The 17831-nt window shown below is 41.3% G+C and overlaps 1 protein-coding gene across 1 annotated transcript in view; it reads left to right on the top strand.

Annotated features, from left to right (window-relative positions):
* Positions 1–16314, top strand: part of zanl (zonadhesin, like) — a 66088-nt gene extending 49774 nt beyond the window's left edge. Inside the window, exons 66-93 of the mRNA XM_040047199.1 lie at positions 906–1075; positions 1597–1799; positions 2375–2519; positions 2682–2929; positions 3432–3609; positions 3715–3823; positions 4126–4220; positions 5811–5987; positions 6746–6954; positions 7040–7184; positions 7285–7382; positions 7473–7619; positions 7722–7886; positions 8066–8193; positions 9182–9453; positions 9532–9740; positions 9922–10066; positions 10164–10411; positions 10502–10631; positions 10724–10919; positions 11194–11355; positions 11615–11745; positions 12127–12329; positions 12412–12547; positions 12965–13108; positions 13872–13968; positions 14182–14225; positions 15726–16314. Coding sequence (XP_039903133.1) covers positions 906–1075; positions 1597–1799; positions 2375–2519; positions 2682–2929; positions 3432–3609; positions 3715–3823; positions 4126–4220; positions 5811–5987; positions 6746–6954; positions 7040–7184; positions 7285–7382; positions 7473–7619; positions 7722–7886; positions 8066–8193; positions 9182–9453; positions 9532–9740; positions 9922–10066; positions 10164–10411; positions 10502–10631; positions 10724–10919; positions 11194–11355; positions 11615–11745; positions 12127–12329; positions 12412–12547; positions 12965–13108; positions 13872–13968; positions 14182–14225; positions 15726–15781 — 4390 coding nt within the window. The 3' untranslated portion in view covers positions 15782–16314. The remainder of the gene's footprint in view (positions 1–905; positions 1076–1596; positions 1800–2374; positions 2520–2681; positions 2930–3431; positions 3610–3714; positions 3824–4125; positions 4221–5810; positions 5988–6745; positions 6955–7039; positions 7185–7284; positions 7383–7472; positions 7620–7721; positions 7887–8065; positions 8194–9181; positions 9454–9531; positions 9741–9921; positions 10067–10163; positions 10412–10501; positions 10632–10723; positions 10920–11193; positions 11356–11614; positions 11746–12126; positions 12330–12411; positions 12548–12964; positions 13109–13871; positions 13969–14181; positions 14226–15725) is intronic.
* The last annotated feature ends 1517 nt before the right edge of the window (positions 16315–17831 follow it).

The raw sequence follows: 17831 nt of genomic DNA, 5'->3' as shown, positions 1-17831 counted from the left end.
TTGACCACCTTCTCTCTGCGCTTCTCTTTTATCCCGCTTTCCTTCTTCCACCTCAACCTGTAGCGGCAGATGGCTGTCCTTCCATGGGAATGGTTTTGCCAGAGGTTTCTTCCTGTTAAAAGGAGTTGTTCCTTCCCACTGTCACCAAAGTGCTTGCTCATAGGGAGTCATATGATTGTTAGGGTTGTCTCTGTAGGTATTACTGCAGGGTCTACCTTACATATAAAGCGCCTTGAGGCGATTGTTGTTGTGATTTGGGGCTGTATAAATAAATTGAATTGAAAAATTGAATTATTACTGCAGAGGTCTTTCACCTTCACAATGCACAATTATTGCTGCTTCTAGGGGATGCCTTCTTTGGGGATCTGCCAGCCCGGGAGGCACCAGTCCCCTTTACGCCCTTCCCTAAAGCTCAGTTCAACTCATGTTTAAGCCATTCACCTTTTTCTAATAGGAACACTGTAAAATGTAAAATGACAATGTGGACTCAGTTAGTGAATTAGAGATAAAGTATCCAAACACTTCCCTTCCTGTTCTTATCTATATATAATCCCCCAGTACTACTAGCTGTTTGTTGTTCCATTCATTCCCAACCCTCCCTCCCCTTTTTCAATTTCAATTCTTTCACTGTTTCACTTCTCATTAGTACATGGGGATCTGCCAGCCCAGGAGCCACCGCCCGTCCCTAGCGAGGCCTTCCCCAAACCGCAGTTCAATTCATGTTTAAGCCATTCACCTTTATTCACTGGCCCCAGCTAGTGAATTGTTGCTAAACTTATGCAACAATTGTTGACTGTTTCACCACCAAATGTAGCTTGTTTGTTTGTTTCGAACTCAGATTTTCAGTATATATGAGCCTCTGCCTTTTCCTACCTAAGCTAAGTGAGTGCTTTTCTCTGTTACAGGGAGTGCATCAGTGTAGTTAATCCCACTCCATTCTTCCAAAGCTGTGTGTATGACATGTGTCAGTTCAATGGCCAGCAGCACGTGCTGTGTGACCAGCTCCAGGCCTACACTGACGCATGTCATAGTGCTGGAGCCAAAGTCTACCAATGGAGAACTCCAGACTTCTGCCGTAAGTTTGAATCTGAGATATACCAAATATATCTAAAAGATATATGATATATAAAACATAGTCACAGTGACATCACCCATTGGCTTGATAAGCCCCATTCTGAAGCATAAATGAATAAAGACTTGAATAATACCTTTTTATATTGGAAACATGAGCCTTCAGCATTTTCCCTTTTAAATGGGGTGCATGCCATAGCTTCTCCATTTGGAAGTTGTATCCACCTGTAAATATAACCACGATATATTACATCCTGCTCACCAACATTATAATTGAACTTATAATCATATTTATAATTGTATAGGGAGGAGAGTTTAAGATACAGTGCACAATGCTGAAACCAATGTAAAATATTCAATGCAGTTAATATTGTCCTTGCTTTCATTTATGACACTGAATTAAATCAATATGAGATACGTAGGTGCCCTGTCTTTGAATCATCCTACTCCCCCTCCCTTCTCTGTTGCTATTTGTCCACCATTGTTCCTTCTCATTATTGTTCATCCCTGTGTTTGTCCACACAGCTCTGACCTGTCCTCCCAATAGCTCCTACTCCCTTTGTGTGAATTCATGTCCTGAGACATGTCTTGGTGTGGTGGGACCACCTGGCTGTGAGGAAGTGTGTGTGGAGGGTTGTGAGTGTAACCCTGGCTTCATTCTCAGTGATGACAAATGTGTGGAACTGAGAGACTGTGGTTGTGTGGACCCCAGTGGAACCTATCACCCTGTAAGTGGAAACAGCCTCCAAACAATTCAAACCATATTCCATTTACCTTTAAAATGTGCTAAGCTCATGCTAACATCATTTTCAGTTCTCTTTATAACTTCAACAGGAGAGACGCCAAGAGACACAAAGACCCTACAGTACAAAAGAAATTAAAACTCAACTAAATTAAGGGTGCATAGACTGCAGAGAACTGTTGGCACATAAATATTGGTTTTACAACAAAGATTTTTACTTTCAACTTATCAAGCACAGATTATATTTATTATACTGTATTTTACCTGAATTTAAAAGACACTGGTGTTATAGAATTTGTATTTATGTCATAGCATTTACATACTGGTGCCACCACAATTAGCAAGCCCAAAATCAATAAATAAATGAGTAAAGGTTGGCCTAATTAGTTAGTGGCATACAGAATCCCTGGTTTGCATCCACATGTATATTTATATACATTTGGATACATTTATATTTATATATTTATTTATCATTTTTGATCTTTATATTCATGTGATGTATAAGAGAGAATTACATGATAAAATTTTGATTGTTTTTTGTATTCTGTGTACATTTTTCAGGTGGGCGATGACTGGTACTTGGAGGGTTGTGAACAAAAGTGTATGTGTCACAGTGGAGGTCTGCTACAGTGTCATAACACCAGCTGTAACCCAACTACTGAGAGCTGCCAACTACAAGATGGAGAATATGAATGCCACCCTATTGGTATATTAATCACACCGCTTCACATATATCTAAAGATTATTATTTCATTTAACACATCTGACATCTCAGTGCATTATCCATTTTATATAGTTCCACTGAAATCTGCATTTGTTTTGCTCATCATGGTAAATGATAAAGTAACTCCCTGCCTTCTTTGTTCAGGAAATGGTATCTGCTCAGTTTCTGGTGATCCTCACTACATAACCTTTGATAAACGTACTCACCATTACATGGGTTCATGCTCCTACACCTTGACCAAACCCTGCAATGTCTCCTCTGGCTTGCCACATTTCACGGTCCATACCCAGAATGAGCACAGAGGAAGTAATAAGAAGGTTTCCTATGTGAGGGCTGTGGTGATCAATGTGAATGGTATCACTGTCATCCTTGGCAAGGGACACACGGTCCAGGTAGGCAGAGGGTTCTTCCAGTCACTCATACAATAAACAGTATCTCTGTTTGCTATCTTAGTGCTTTTACCCATTTTATTTACTACCAACTGAATAATTTTAAGGCCAATATGTACAGCCTAGGCCTATTGGAACAAGAACCACTTGTAAGATTTTCTTTAAATCTCTTCATAATCAGATTTGAGATTTTTATAATCTGCAGCAGTCAAAATAAAACACAATTTTTAAAAAATTAAACTAGTTCTCCACCAAATTTAAATCAACAGAAGGCAAGTATAACAAAGCTATATTTATAGCAGCCTCTTTACTGAATGTGTTTTCCTAACATGTGTTTTAATAACAGATTCAGCCTCGTCTCAGTAGAAGGTGGAAACTGTCCCCTGCTTTGTATATAAAGATGGTTGATTTAAAGGAAAAGTCTACTGTAGAGGAACAAAGAACAAGTACACATAATAAGCTGTGTTTTTCTGGCAATAATATTGTGATCTCTGGCTGTTGTCAGGTCAATGGCACTGCGGTTGTTCCACCTGTTACCTCCATCAGGGGAGTTAAGATCTACTTGAGTGGAAAGTTTGTTGTCTTAGAAACATCTTTTAATCTGAGGGTGCGTTTTGATGGAAACCATCATGCTGATGTCACTTTGCCAACTTCCTACAATGGCCTACTCTGTGGGATGTGTGGTAAGAGCCAGTGCAATTATTTGCTGTTGTTCCTTACTAAGTGAATAAAACACAGGATTTGACTAATTAAAATAGAGTGATTTTGAATATCTGTTGTCCCCACAGGAAATTTCAATGGGAACCCTAACGATGACAACTTGAAACCAGATAACACACCAGCTGCTAACACCAATGAGCTAGGAGACAGCTGGCAGGTTGCTGACTCAGACCCCGAGTGAGTCACATTACAGAAAACAGAATATAAGACCTTTAATTTTATCTATTTGTAGATTTTCATTTCTTCATCATTATGTCAATACAAGAATTGTTGATCCTACTTTATTCCTAAGTTCCTTTTATTTCATTGTCATTCAGCTTTGACTGCTACGTCTGCATTAAATATCGCTATTAAACTTTTCAAGTTCTTCCCAGAAATTGTCCTGTACATGTCACCAGTCTCCTGCTAATCTTAGCCTTAGAATTACCAAACACAAACATGTTGACTCCATTGCAATGAATTCTCCCATTTCCTCTCAGCTGTACTGATGGTACAGAAGAAGAAGATTGTGATGTAAAAGTGGAGGAAGAGGCCACGAAGCCTACCAGCTGTGGCATGATCACTGATCCCAACGGTATGAAAAGCACATATGTGTGTGCACGCTCTCTCTCTCTCTCTCTCTCTCTCTCTCTCTCACTAAGATACACACATACACACACACGCACACATAAAAGAATGTCATCATGACAACTAATAGTCTAATATCATCTACCCATCTATCCATCCATCCATCCATCTATGGTCCTGGGGGCAGTAGTTTAAGGAGACAAGCCCAGACTTTCCTCATCCTAGTCAGCTCTTCTGACATTAATAAGTTATATTTCCAGTGATCTCTCACTCCAACAAGTCCTGGAACTGACCCGCCTCCTTCAATCACAGAATACCTTAATTCAAATGTGTCCAGGTGGCATCCTAGTCAATGCCCGAACCACCTAATTGGCTCCTTTGAATGTGGAGGAGCTGCCACTCTACTCCAAGCTCTTCACCCTATCTTGGAGCCCAGCCACCCTTCGAAGGAAGCTCATTTCCGCCGCTTATGTACATGACCTCATTTTTTTTCGGTCGCTACCCAGAGCTCTGAACCGTAGGTCAGGGAAGGATCATAGATTACCCAGATGCTATCCCAATCCGTCTGTCAAATCAATTAAATTTTATTTGTACAGCCACAAATCACAATAACAGTTGCCTCAAGGCACTTTATATTGAAAGGTAGACCCTACAATAATACATATGCACAAGATCCCAAGACCCCTGAACTCATCCCTGACCTGGAGTGAGTGCTCCACCTTTTTCTGGCTGAGAACCGTGGTCTTGGACTTGGAGGTTCTCGCTTTACACTCAGCTGCGAAACGTTCCAGTGGAAGCTGGAGCTCACCATGTGATGAACAACAAAATCTGCAAAAGGCAAAGATGGAATCCTGATGCCTCCAAATGGACAGCCTTCATTACTTGGCTGTGCCGAGATATTCTTTACATAAAAACTATGAACAGAATCAGTGAGAAAGGCCGCCCCTGGCAGCCTACCACTGATTTCCCCAGGGAGGGTGAGAAATGTGATCCCTTATAGTTGGTGCACAGACTCTGCTTCCATTACAGAAGACCTGACTGTAGGATTGAGGATTGTTTGCCATTTTAATGGACTCACCAAACTCCTCCTTTTTCATCTACTGCCTTTCACTCCATTTGGCCCGCAGGTACCTGTTGGATGCCTGTAAATATTAAATAGACTGATTCTTATATGATGACTAGAACACACAAACTCCTGCACTGAAACAATATGCTGGTTTACAGAGTGTACTTAATCTTATTAAGCACTGACATTTGATGACTTCAGCACCCTTGTAGACAAAACATGGCGCTCAGCACAAGCCAGGAACTGTGGAAGCGATGCTTGGGAAATGATATGACGTATACATGCAGTAAAACAACCAATTGGTTTGGTGATGTGAAATATAGATATGTGCTGTTAGCTGAAGTAAGCCCTTCATGCCTTTTTCCCACTTTGTATATGTCTCACATATATTAAACAATCTTTACATTTACCTTAAAACTTTTTGGCTGGCCTCTCTGATATATATCACTGTTAGGCTAGACAATGTGGTGAAAATCATCCCCAAGCAGTCGCTTCAACTACACTTTATTCTATCTTTGATCTTAACCTCAGGAGTCTTTAAGCCCTGCCACGCTGTTGTATCCCCTGAGCCATACTTTGAGAGTTGTGTATTCGACATGTGTGCCACTGGAGGTGAGACCGTGGCTCTGTGCCAGGCCATAGAGACCTACGCCGACATGTGTGCTGCTGCAGGAGTCCCCATCGAATGGAGGACGAACACCTTCTGTCGTGAGTCCTGTTTTTCTTTGTGTGTGTATAGAGAAAAAATAGGATCTTAAGTAATACTTTTTCCATTGCTACCAAACGTATTACTAAAGTAATAATAACAGTATTAGATGTTTCCCTGAGAAATCAGTGCCTTCATTTTGAGCGTGACAAAATGATCAGTTTAAATATAAAAAGTTGAGTATAAAGTAAGAAAATCCCCATGATTTGTCCAATACACCAAGGTCATCTTCCACTTTCTTTACTACTAGTGACATTATAGTACGTAGTTTATATTTCCATTTAAAACTGCAGTGTCTGCTGTCTAACAGAGGTTACATAAGCTTGATTTTTAGGTGCTAAGGAATAATGCTTATATGCTGCTTTATGGGAAACACAAAGGTTTATTGGTCCACAGAAACATATAGTGGACATTCCAGACCCTCCCAGATTTCAAGAAAATTTACCAATATTTGTTTGTTTTTTCAGAAAAATATCCCGGTGAAAATAGTGCAGTTTAAACTATATACTCTCATTCGTTTCACTTTCACTAGGTTACATCTCTCACAAGGTTTAGATAATTCCACTGCGAGCACCAAAACTGTCCCTCTTCTGAGTTAGGGGCCAACAATGGTTCAAAAAGAAATGATGTACACAAACTTTATGAGTTTTGCTGTAACATGTTTCCTGTAGACAAATACAACCTTCTTTTTGTTTATAGATATGTAACAACTGTTGTGCATTTTTACAAACAACCCTAAAAATTGCTTGACTCCCTCCAGCTCTGAAGTGCCCCCCAGGCAGTCATTACACCTCATGCGGCCCTGCATGTCCTCAGCCGAGCTGTCAGAACCCTGCAGGACACGGCGGCTCTTGCGATCTTCCCTGTGTGGAGGGCTGCATCTGTGACACTGGCCTCATCCTCAGCGGAGACAAATGTGTCCCAATCAGCCAGTGTGGATGCACTGATGGTGATGGGAAATACAGGCCGGTGGGTGTGCAGTGGGAGATTTTCCTTTTTGCAAGAAAATGTGTTTTATGTAAGGGTGCATTAAACTTTTTTGGTATATGTTTAGGTTGGAGACACTTGGTTCACAAAGGCTGACTGCTCAGAGCAATGCAAGTGTGCTGGAAACAACAACATCAGCTGTGAGTCTTGGCAGTGCAGCCCTGCACAGGAGTGCAAAGTGGTGGAAGGAGTACTAGGCTGTCATTCTACAGGTAAACTGAACGAAGGGCTGGATAATTAGATGTTCACGTCACCTAAAGCTGTGTCAGTGTATGTTTTTGCCCTTTTACCGAGTCTCATATCCGACCTCAGGTAAAGGAGTGTGTCATGTAGCTGGAGATCCACACTACTACACTTTTGATGGTGTGATGCATACGTTCATGGGAACTTGCACATATACTCTGGTGGAGGTATGGGAAGAGTTTAACTTACTTTGTACACAACAGATATTCCTGTGGTGCTGTTTTGTCTTTGAAAACGAAATATACACTATTTTAAAGGTGTGCAACGCCACCCAAGTCACTCCCTTCAACATAGTGGCTAAGAATGAGGAACGTGGTCAACCAGAGGCATCATATGTTCGCTCTGTGAAAGTCACCCTGTACCCTAGCACTGTTATTGAACTGCAAAAGGGCCGCAGAGTTCTGGTATGTGACATAGTTTAGGATTTTACAGACATTCAAATATAGAGGAACTACGCCATACTGAAACAATCAGCAGCTGACACGATTTCACTTTTCTGTGCTCAGGTGAACGGACAGCGGGTGAAAACCCCAGTTTCCGTTGACTTGGCTGGAGCTAAAGTGATAACCAGTGGAGCCTATAGTCTGCTGGACACAAACTTTGGTCTACAGGTGAAATTTGACGGAGTCCATCACGTTGAGATCACTGTTCCAGGAGAATATTTTGATAAGGTATCAGAAATTAAGACCATGTTTTCTAGTGTCTGCATCACAACTCTTTCGATGTCAAGTCACATGAGGAAATTAAAAATTACAAATTGTGTATGCTAGTTATGGCTGCTTGTAGTAGCTGCTCTGCTGTATATTACAGAAACATTGCAATAACCTTGTTCCACTGGCCTCTTCTCCAGGTGTGTGGCATGTGTGGAAACTACAACCAGAACCCCTCTGATGACAACCTAATGCCCAACAAGAAACCAGCCAAGGATGACATTGAACTGGGAAACAGCTGGAAATCAAATGGAGACAGTGATCCTGGGTCAGTGGGTAACAACCAATGAACAACTTTTAGTGTTGTTATGTGGATAGTCTGAGTTGTAACTCTATCCGGTCTTTAAGTGATGACATGTTGAATCCTGCTTCCAGGTCCAAACTACTCTGCGTTTAATAAGGCTGTTGTGTTTTTAACATGTTTTAATGCTTTGTATCTTGTTCTATTTAATCTGAACAAGCCCCTAAAAACAGTCAGCTTCGCTCAGTTTTTCTTTTTTTCTTTTTTTTTACCACTGTTCATTTTAAAACTCAGTTTTTAAAACCTTACATGTAACTACAGCCCAGCCCATGCAGCAGTACATTAATGACTAACCTCGTATTGTGGATGGATTATCTCAGTTGTTCTCCTGACTGAAGTTTGGTCCGTTTACAGCATCCTGCCATGCGATTGCATTTGTCCCTAACCATCGGGAACCCTCACGTTAACTTTTATCGAGTGGAAAAAGCAATATATAAACATGTAGCACATGATTATATACCAGCTAGCCTACAAACGCCACTGCTGTTTAGTTTTCTGTCTTCATTTATGCTGGAAATGATAGCAGAGCTGTACATTTTGGAAATCCCTCATTCAAACATGCTATATTACATATAGATGGACACTAGCGAGCTAACTGCTTGCTAACTTCTAACTCCATTACATTTCATAAATTCGGTTTCCATGGTTTCCTGGACATTAAACTTAATTGTTCCACCTGGTAAAGCAGCAACGCTGATCATTTTATTAAAGATGAAAGAATTTAGACAGTTTTTAACTCTCAGTGATGCTGAAGTGATCGTGTGACTTATGGACCTACAGCGGAGTTTGGACCCGGGCATGGCTAATGACGTTAGACTTAAAGATAGTAGTGGTCTACAGATTCACCAAACACGCAAAACACCCCTGGTTCCAGATAGTGGTTACTCTAATGAATCAAATGTATGCTGTCCATGTTGGCGAAATTACACCTTGATCCAAATGTTCTTCTGTTCAGTTGTCAGCCAGACACCCGTCCAGACATCCACCCAAAGTGTAGCAAAGAAGAAGAGATGCTGTATGAGGCTCAGTGTGGTGGGGTCATTCTCTCCAATAACTTCAAGCCGTGCCACGCTCTAGTGCCCCCTGAGGCTTTCCTGGCTAACTGCGTCTATGACATGTGCGAGTATGACGGCATGCAGACTACGCTCTGTGACAACGTGGAGGCATATGCTCAGGCCTGTCAGAGTGCCGGTGTCACCATCAGCTGGAGAAACAGCAGCTTTTGCCGTGAGTTACAGTAACAAAGATTCACATAAAGATTTGAATTTATTGTTTGTCTTACCTCATTCTCGTCCCTCTCTGCAGCCCTGCCCTGTCTTCCTAACAGCCACTACTCAGACTGCACAGCCCCCTGCCCTCCCACGTGCTCTGACCTCTTCCCTGTCTTCTGCCATCTGCCTCCAACTACTTGTCTCGAGGGCTGCCAGTGCAATGCTGGTTACGTCCTCAGTGACGGCAAGTGTGTTACTCTGGACCAGTGTGGCTGTCTGGACTCAAACAGAGAGTACCATGATGTGAGTACAGTACTGCCCGTAGTGTTGCTAGATGATGGACTCAGTGGGATGTTCCATAATAGAAAATCCTGAGCTCAAAAGTACACAGAGGCTATGAGGATTTAATATTAGCATATTGAAAACCCTTTGTTGTAAGTCCAGGTATAACCAGTCCCATGCATGTCTGTGTGTGCGCCCACAGGTAGGAGATTTGTGGCTAACAGATAAATGCTCTGAGTCGTGTACCTGTAACCCTGGTGGTGAAGTCAGATGTGAGGACCACAGCTGTAATTCGAATTCACTGTGTGACCTGGACAAGAATGGAAACCGCTACTGCAGACCCACCGGTGAGTTTGAGAGACTTCAAACCTTAATAAACAAGCAGAGTAACAAAAATGACTGTGGTTTTTGACCATGAATCCTCCCATTTCCCACCATCGTTAGAGTTCAATCAGTGCAGCATCTGTGGGGATCCTCACTACCTAACATTCGATGGCTTCAAGCATCACTTCCAAGGTTTCGACACCTATGAACTTGCTCTGGGTCACAACCTGTCGAGCTCCCTGACGCCCCTGGTGGTGAGAGGAAAGAACGTTAAACGTGGAGTGAACAAGAGGGTGTCGTTCCTGGAGGAGATGGACATCAATGTTTACGGTGTCAATGTTAAATTCCTGCAGAAGAAGACTGTCCTGGTCAGCTGACACTTTGTTAAAAAAGAGCAGGTTTTCATTCATTTCTAATGGTAAAAATGATGTAACGCAATCCTACCTGATCTCCTGTAGGTCAACGGGGAGTATGTAACACCTCCTCTCACACCAGTTGATGGTTTGACCATCACAAGGAACTCCAGGCAGATCCAGCTCACCACTGACTTTGGACTCACTGTACGCTTTGATGGCAACAGTCGAGGAGGTAAAAGAAGAAGACAGTTCTGTCTGAGAACGTCTTAGGCTTTTGTACAAATCTGTTCACGTTCCTCTTATGTCTCTCTGTTTGTGTATCAGAAATCATACTTCCTGGTACCTATAAGAATTCTGTTAGAGGACTGTGTGGGAACTATGATGGCATCACCAGAAATGAATACATGAAGCCAGATGGGACAGTAGTCAGGGATCTTAAAGAATTTGGAGAGAGTTGGAAGGTCAATGACCGACCTGCCAACAGACTTAGGATCTTGGACCGTCCGATCCGTGCACTGAGGTACGATTACAACCAGGCTCACTGCTTCTACAGATTTCTGTCACTATTTAACAGAGAATATTGTTGTTAAAGAAAACTGCCTTATGTTATAAAATAAAGATAATTATTGCTGCCCGACAATAATTAGCAGAGCTTGGCCCAAGTCTGTCTGCCTGTTAAGTGCTTGATAAAAGAAAATCTTCAAACGGAATAGGCTCGTTTCATGTTACAGTTTTTGTGGAAACTAAACTTCATGTTACACACGGCTGTTACACAACAGTTTCTCTGTCTCCAGACAAGAAGCAGAGACTGATCCAGACTCAGGGTTCGAGGTGTCAGACTGCTCTCAGTCACAGCTCAGCGACTACAACAGCCCGACGAAGTGTGGGGCGCTGTCTGATTCCAGTGGGCCATTTGCTGCCTGCCACGCCACCGTGTCACCCCAAATCTACCAGGAGTAAGTAGTCTGCACTTAAGTGGGGATATGTATGAAGCTGTCTTCTGGACACATTTCAGTACAATGTTAACTTGAGCATAATCGATATAATTCATCTGAAAAACGCAACGTCTAGATGAACAGAATCAGCCTTTTGGGATTTACGTACCTGGATGATTGAGCGTGCATCAAGACATATTCAATATAACACATGACAGCAGCTGTATGAACCAACGTGCATGTGTGAGCTTTTTGCTTGTGCTCATGTTTGTCCTTTCAGTGACTGTCTGTTTGACCTGTGTGCTGAGGGAGGCAGTGAAGCTATGCGCTGTGCCAGTTATGAAGCATATGCAGCAGCTTGTCAACTGGCTGGAGTTACATTAGGATTGTGGAGGCAGCAGCTGGACTGCGGTAAGAAATGCTGCCCTTCATTCACATCATATGGGAAGACAAACAGTTCAGAGTCCATCTCCTCACTCCACCTGTTGTGTGTTTTTGTTTGTATTCATAATTTGAAGTAAATAAAAAACAAACTGCATTTCAAAACTGTCAGAAAACGCAGATTGTAATGTGCTGTCCTCACTGAGACAGATATGTGGTAATGCAGTTTGTATTCATCTTATATAGTTTACAGTTTCTTATTTCTTCTTTATAGTTTCTTATATAGATACTCTTGCACATTATCAAATCTCCTGTAAACGTGAGGCATTGAACTAAGACACATTTGCAAAACAAAGAGTTACATTCTGTCGAACGGTTTGCTGTAAATAACATCACGTTTCTCTTTCCCAGTCCTCTCTTGCACCGCCAACAGCACTTACTCCCCCTGCATGTCATCTTGCCCCGCCTCCTGCGCCAACCTGGCAGCACCCTCGGAGTGTGAAGTCACTTCGTGTGTGGAGGGCTGCCAGTGTGCCGCCGGCTTTGTTATGAGTGAGGGGACTTGTGTGCCATATGCACAGTGTGGCTGCACCTTCCTAAACAGATACTACCCTGTAAGTGGCCTTCAGTTACACGAGTGACTGTGTATCTATGTGACCACGTGACAATGTGCGCTCATATCTCTCCATCCTGCAGCTCAAAGAGAAGTTTGTGACCGAGGACTGCTCTCAGTCTTGTGAGTGTAGCAGTACCGGTGCTGTGTGTGAGCCGAAGACCTGCCAGGACGCTTACGTGTGCACCATCTACAACTTCAAACGTGACTGCTACAAAGGTACGTGTTCATGCAAGTGTTTGAGCACCGTGTATTTTGAATCATACAATCATACAGCAGGGCTGTGTGGGAGAGTCTGGGTGCTGAACTGGTCTGTGTGCAGTCCAGACCGACAACATAAAAGCAAAAACACAACAAAGAAAATCCAGGACCATGGAGCATCTCTAATCCCACAGTAAACAGGAATGGGACAACATTCACTCCACTAACTGGTCCCAGTTCACAGCTGTTTATGGACAGCTGTTAAAAAACTGATGTTTTTTCATAATTACCTCGTTTTTTCCTAAAACTTTATAGATTCTCAGTTTAATTATGTGATTATGTGTTTCCTGTTATGAATAAAATATCTTACAAATTAACTGAGAAATGAACTAAATTAAACTGTCAACAACAACACCTATTTTTGTCTTCTTGCAGCAAGTCCCTGCCTCAATTACCCCTGTTTGAACAAAGGCACATGTCAGGACTCAGGCAACAACACGTACACCTGTCTGTGTGCAGAAGGCTTTGAAGGCACAAACTGTGAGATGGAAGTGATGCCACCCACCGGTGGAGGACTTGGTACGACTCAAACATGACTTCATTCTTTAAAGCTGTCACATTTCCTTGTGAACTTTCCTGTTTCTATACTACTCTTTGTGTCTGCGATGTCTTTGTGTGTCTTTGTGGATGCAAGACTAAACACAGAAACATTTTTTTTGTCTTTTATCCTGTCTTCCTTCTCTCACCCCAACCGGTCGCAGCAGATGGCCCCGCCCCTCCCTGAGCCTGGTTCTGCCGGAGGTTTCTTCCTGTTAAAAGGGAGTTTTTCCTTCCCACTGTCGCCAAAGTGCTTGCTCATAGGGGGTCATATGATTGTTGGGTTTTTCTCTGTATCTATGAAGCGCCTTGAGGCGACTTTTGTTGTGATTTGGCGCTATACAAATACAATTGAATTGAATTGAATTGAACTGAATTTTAGTATCTAACACTGAAAAACTAACGTTCAGCTAGATGTCTCATACTTCACTGTTTATCATCATAAGATCTGTTTGCACTAGGATCAGCTGATATCAGAGGTATTAGCCAACACGGCGTTCTGGACTAAAGTAGAATTATAATGTCCGTGGTTGATATAACCCAGAAAAATGTTCAAAGTGACAATATAATGTCGAGATAAGAGGTATCATATAAAATATTGACTTAATATCTCCTCCAAGCTCAGTTTCAAATTCATGTAAGGACCCTGCACTCACTGTGATTGGTCAAATGAATTATTTCACTGAGAGTGGAGGACATGTGGTTAACGGTTAAAGACTTTGTTTCTCATTTTCGTGTGTTTCAGAAACTAAGTGGATTATCCTGATTGCGGTTCTGGTCCCAGTTGCTGTCATTATCATCACCGTGACTACCATTGTTCTTGTTTGCAAAAAGAAAACCATGTGAGTGTTAACAGATCATCTTAACAGAAATGTGTGCTTGAATAAGTACGTCTGTGTCCACTGTATGAAATTTAAACACAAACACAGGTTTTAAAAACATATCTGGGCCAATATCTTTTGTTTTTTCCAAATACCATTATAAAACTTCAAATAAATAAATAACTGTATGCATGCACACATTAAAGTCTCTAACCTCCGTTTTTCTCTTTTCAGGAAAAAGAAGAAGAAGGAGACAAATATCAGCATGGAATCAACAAGTAAGGATCAGGAAAAAGATTAAATGAGCTTTAAAAAAAATCCCCAAAACGCAATAAAGCTGCTCTACCACAATAAACATCTAGTTAGTGTAACACTTGCTACTGTTAGTAGTTGTTGTTGTTGTTGTTTCCATAATGTCACTATAAGCATCAAATTGAAAGGGTGTGTAGCAGTCAAGCTCCTGCTCATCAAATCCACATGACCATCAGAGTGACCAGTTTGCTGGGCTGGAACATTCAGGTGTATATTAACACTACACCATCAGGCGAGGATGTCCCAGCTAATCCACTCAAAGGTCTGACAGTAAAAAGCACAACGAACGAGCAAAATATAAAAATCTCAGACTCTGTGTGCCTCGCTCAGCATGTTATGTGTAAAAATTCACGACAGCGTCCTTCGAATAAGAATAAGTGTCGCTTGTTCGGAAGCTTTTTCTCTCTTAACAAAAGAGCATGGCAGCCCACCTTAGGTCTGCAAAGACTCCTCTTCCTGTCAAACTGTCAACAATAGTAGAGGAGGGATGTGCTGGTCGCAAGTGTGAGTAATTCCACAGATTAGAAGTAGGTGGGTTTCTACTTCTCGAGTCCAATTAAAGTCAAAAACACAAAAATCACAGGAGAGGAGCAAAGGTCTATGCCAGCTGTTTTATTAAACAGAGAAGCTCAGCAAAACAGAAGGAAAGGCAAAGCTCCCCTAGGGTGTTCGCTGTTAGCGCATGCAGGTTGGGACCAACCCCAACGGACAGACAGCAGGAAAAAGCCCAGAGGACTTTCCCAGATCCCCTTCTACAGGAACCCACCTCCCTGCTGTGGAGTAACTTTCCCACGCGCCCAAAAACAGCAGGTGCAGGGTCAAGTACGGGCCAGGACTCTGGCTGAGGGCCCAGCACAAAGGGGCACCCTTAAGTTAACCCTTTGCTTTGCCTTCTGACAATAGGTCACAACATGGTCAAAGGTCACACATTACTACAGCAAACAGCGTACTTTTTGTGATAATCTTATGATGTACATGTGAATAATACTTGACCTAACTACATCAAATATATGGGTTAAATACTTTACATAATAATAAACACTCCATCGTAGGTTAATAGTGTGTTTCAGTATCTCTGTTACCATGTTACTATTTTCTAAGAGCTGCATGAAAAATGTTTATTGTGTGTGTGTGTGTGTGTGTGTGTGTGTGTGTGTGTGTGTGTGTGTGTGTGTGTGTGTGTGTGTGCATAAGGGCAAAATACCTCGTGCCTAATATTCTACATGAAAGCTATCTAGTACAGATAGATATACAGTGTATAGAGTTATATAGGTATACATGTCACACAAAAATCCACCACAGGGGGTGATGAAGGGGCAACATGAACTCCTCTGTATACCAGAGTCAAATGTGATGTCATCTCTCTGACAACTAAAGCTTTGTGTATAAATACTCGTATGTATATAATGTGTGTGTATTTTACTTATTTTTCAGCTCTAATATGTCTCCCATGTCTTCTGTTTTAGGTGTTCCATACACAAACATTGATAACCAGAAAAAGGAGAAAGTCACTGCTTTTTGATGACAAACTTCAATGAAACTATTTTTTCTCTATGTAACCACTTGTCATGTCAAAGAAGAGTAAAAATGAAGATAAGACTTGCTTATTTGTTTATTTGTTGCTTTTTTAAGTTATGCTTGAACATGTCATTTGAAGTGAATGTTTAATTAAATAAATAGTTATATGTGTATGTGCTTCTTGTAGTGTCTGCCCACAGTTTTTCAGAGTAATAAGTTCCACCCTGTCTTTACTTCAGAGCGTGCCCATTACTGACCTGCTGTCTAATAACCAGCCAGTAGATGTAGAGAGAGACAGCAAAGCGAAACACCACTGTCCCCTCTGCACCAAAGCTCATGGAAAAAACGACTGAAAGTAGAAAACCATTCTGTATTCAGGCAAATCAAACATTTTTTTATTCTTTTGGGAAAACATGAACTCCAGACAATCTGATGGAGTCACTAAAATCATATATTAAAACAAGAATAGGACAACATTCCTCTCAAAGAAACCTCAGTTCTGAAATATTTGCAGACTGTTGAACGAATAGGAAACGCTGCACATTAGTACGCACTGCCATATCTCCTCTTTTTTGATAAATGTTGCTGTTATCAAATTTAAAATTATTTTTCCCAAAAAATCCATTTTAAATACTGGAAGTTCTGTTGTGAATAATACATGTTTTTACAAAACTGGGCCACTCTGTTTGTATTTACCTTTTACATGGAGTCCAAACGTTTTCAGAGCATTTGTAAGAGGGGTGGCACATTTCTGGAAAAAGTCTTTGGACAGATACAATCAAGTTTAACTTGTATCCAAATGATGGGAAGATAAAAATATAGAGAAGGAAAGGAACACCTCGTGATCCAAAGCACATCATCATCTGTGAAACACCGTGGAACGTGAAGTGTGCCGGGCTACAATCACTGTGGAGAGTCAGCAAAGTGCTATAACACACTGCAAATGGGGGAAAATGTATACTATTACCGCGCAAGCAGTAGCTGGTAGTCGGGCCACATGCGTGTCCTTGTGCAGTTGAACATAATCAACAAAGTCCGCTTGTAGTTGAAAACAAACAGGCAAACATTTATTTCCAGTCTTGAAATACAGCGATCCGTTTGAATGTTCCTGTACACGGTGAGAAAACTGTTTGACTCCACAGCTAGTTAAAGCCCCGTTACTCCACACTCGTGCACGGTTACCATGTATTAAAGGAACAGTACGTCAAAATTAAATAAGGAAAGAAAATACAATTTAATTGTAAATATTACGCTAAACAAAATTATATAGTAAAAACTGAAATTCCCTATTATCTTACACTTATCCAAACTAATTCAAATTATTAACAAATATACACTCTGTGCAATCTGAGTAAAGTAAGAGATGATTAGACCTTTATCTTACACAGTATACTGTAAATGCAAGCTACATGTTTTTAAAGGCGAAACACAGGAAATTGTTCACGAGCCCAGCGAGTCAACTGTCCTCTATTCAACAGAGTTATCAAAGAACAATGCAGAAAAACCCAGGAACTGAAGGCAGGGCAATAAAAGCCTGCCAGAGCATGTCACGGGCATCTGATGATGTAAATGAGCTCTAGATTTTAGGGTCACTGACTGCAAAGGATTTTATTCATATAGTTAAAAAACAAACTCCTATATTTACAAGTTTAGCCTCTAAAACGTGGGAGAACATCTAACTAAAGACCAGCTGGTCAACTCTACTAAAAATACACGTCTGAAAGTATGAATAGAGTATATTTTGCAGAGGTTTTATACATATTTTTATTCACAGCTTTTTACAGTGTAGAACAACTGATGACACTATGAAATTCATCCCAAATTTATTAAGAAAGTGAGCTCAAACTTACAGTCAGTCATAAAAAAGAAGAATCTAGATCGATCTATGCACGCACAAACGCACAGACTTCATAGTTTCTCACACGGTACAAAATACTAAATAATCAGGAAGTACTGTGTAGCACTCACAGTGTGGTTGATGCCACTTGCTGCACTAGAGAACCAGGAACGTATATTTCCAAACTGGGTTACGTTGTTAGAAAGGTCGCTCAATA

Source organism: Simochromis diagramma, unplaced genomic scaffold (genome assembly GCF_900408965.1).
Source record: "Simochromis diagramma unplaced genomic scaffold, fSimDia1.1 OVJJ01000113.1, whole genome shotgun sequence".
NCBI classification, from domain to species: domain Eukaryota; kingdom Metazoa; phylum Chordata; class Actinopteri; order Cichliformes; family Cichlidae; genus Simochromis; species Simochromis diagramma.
The sequence above is the reverse complement of the archived record's forward strand: the minus strand, read 5'-3'. Positions and strand labels throughout refer to the sequence as shown.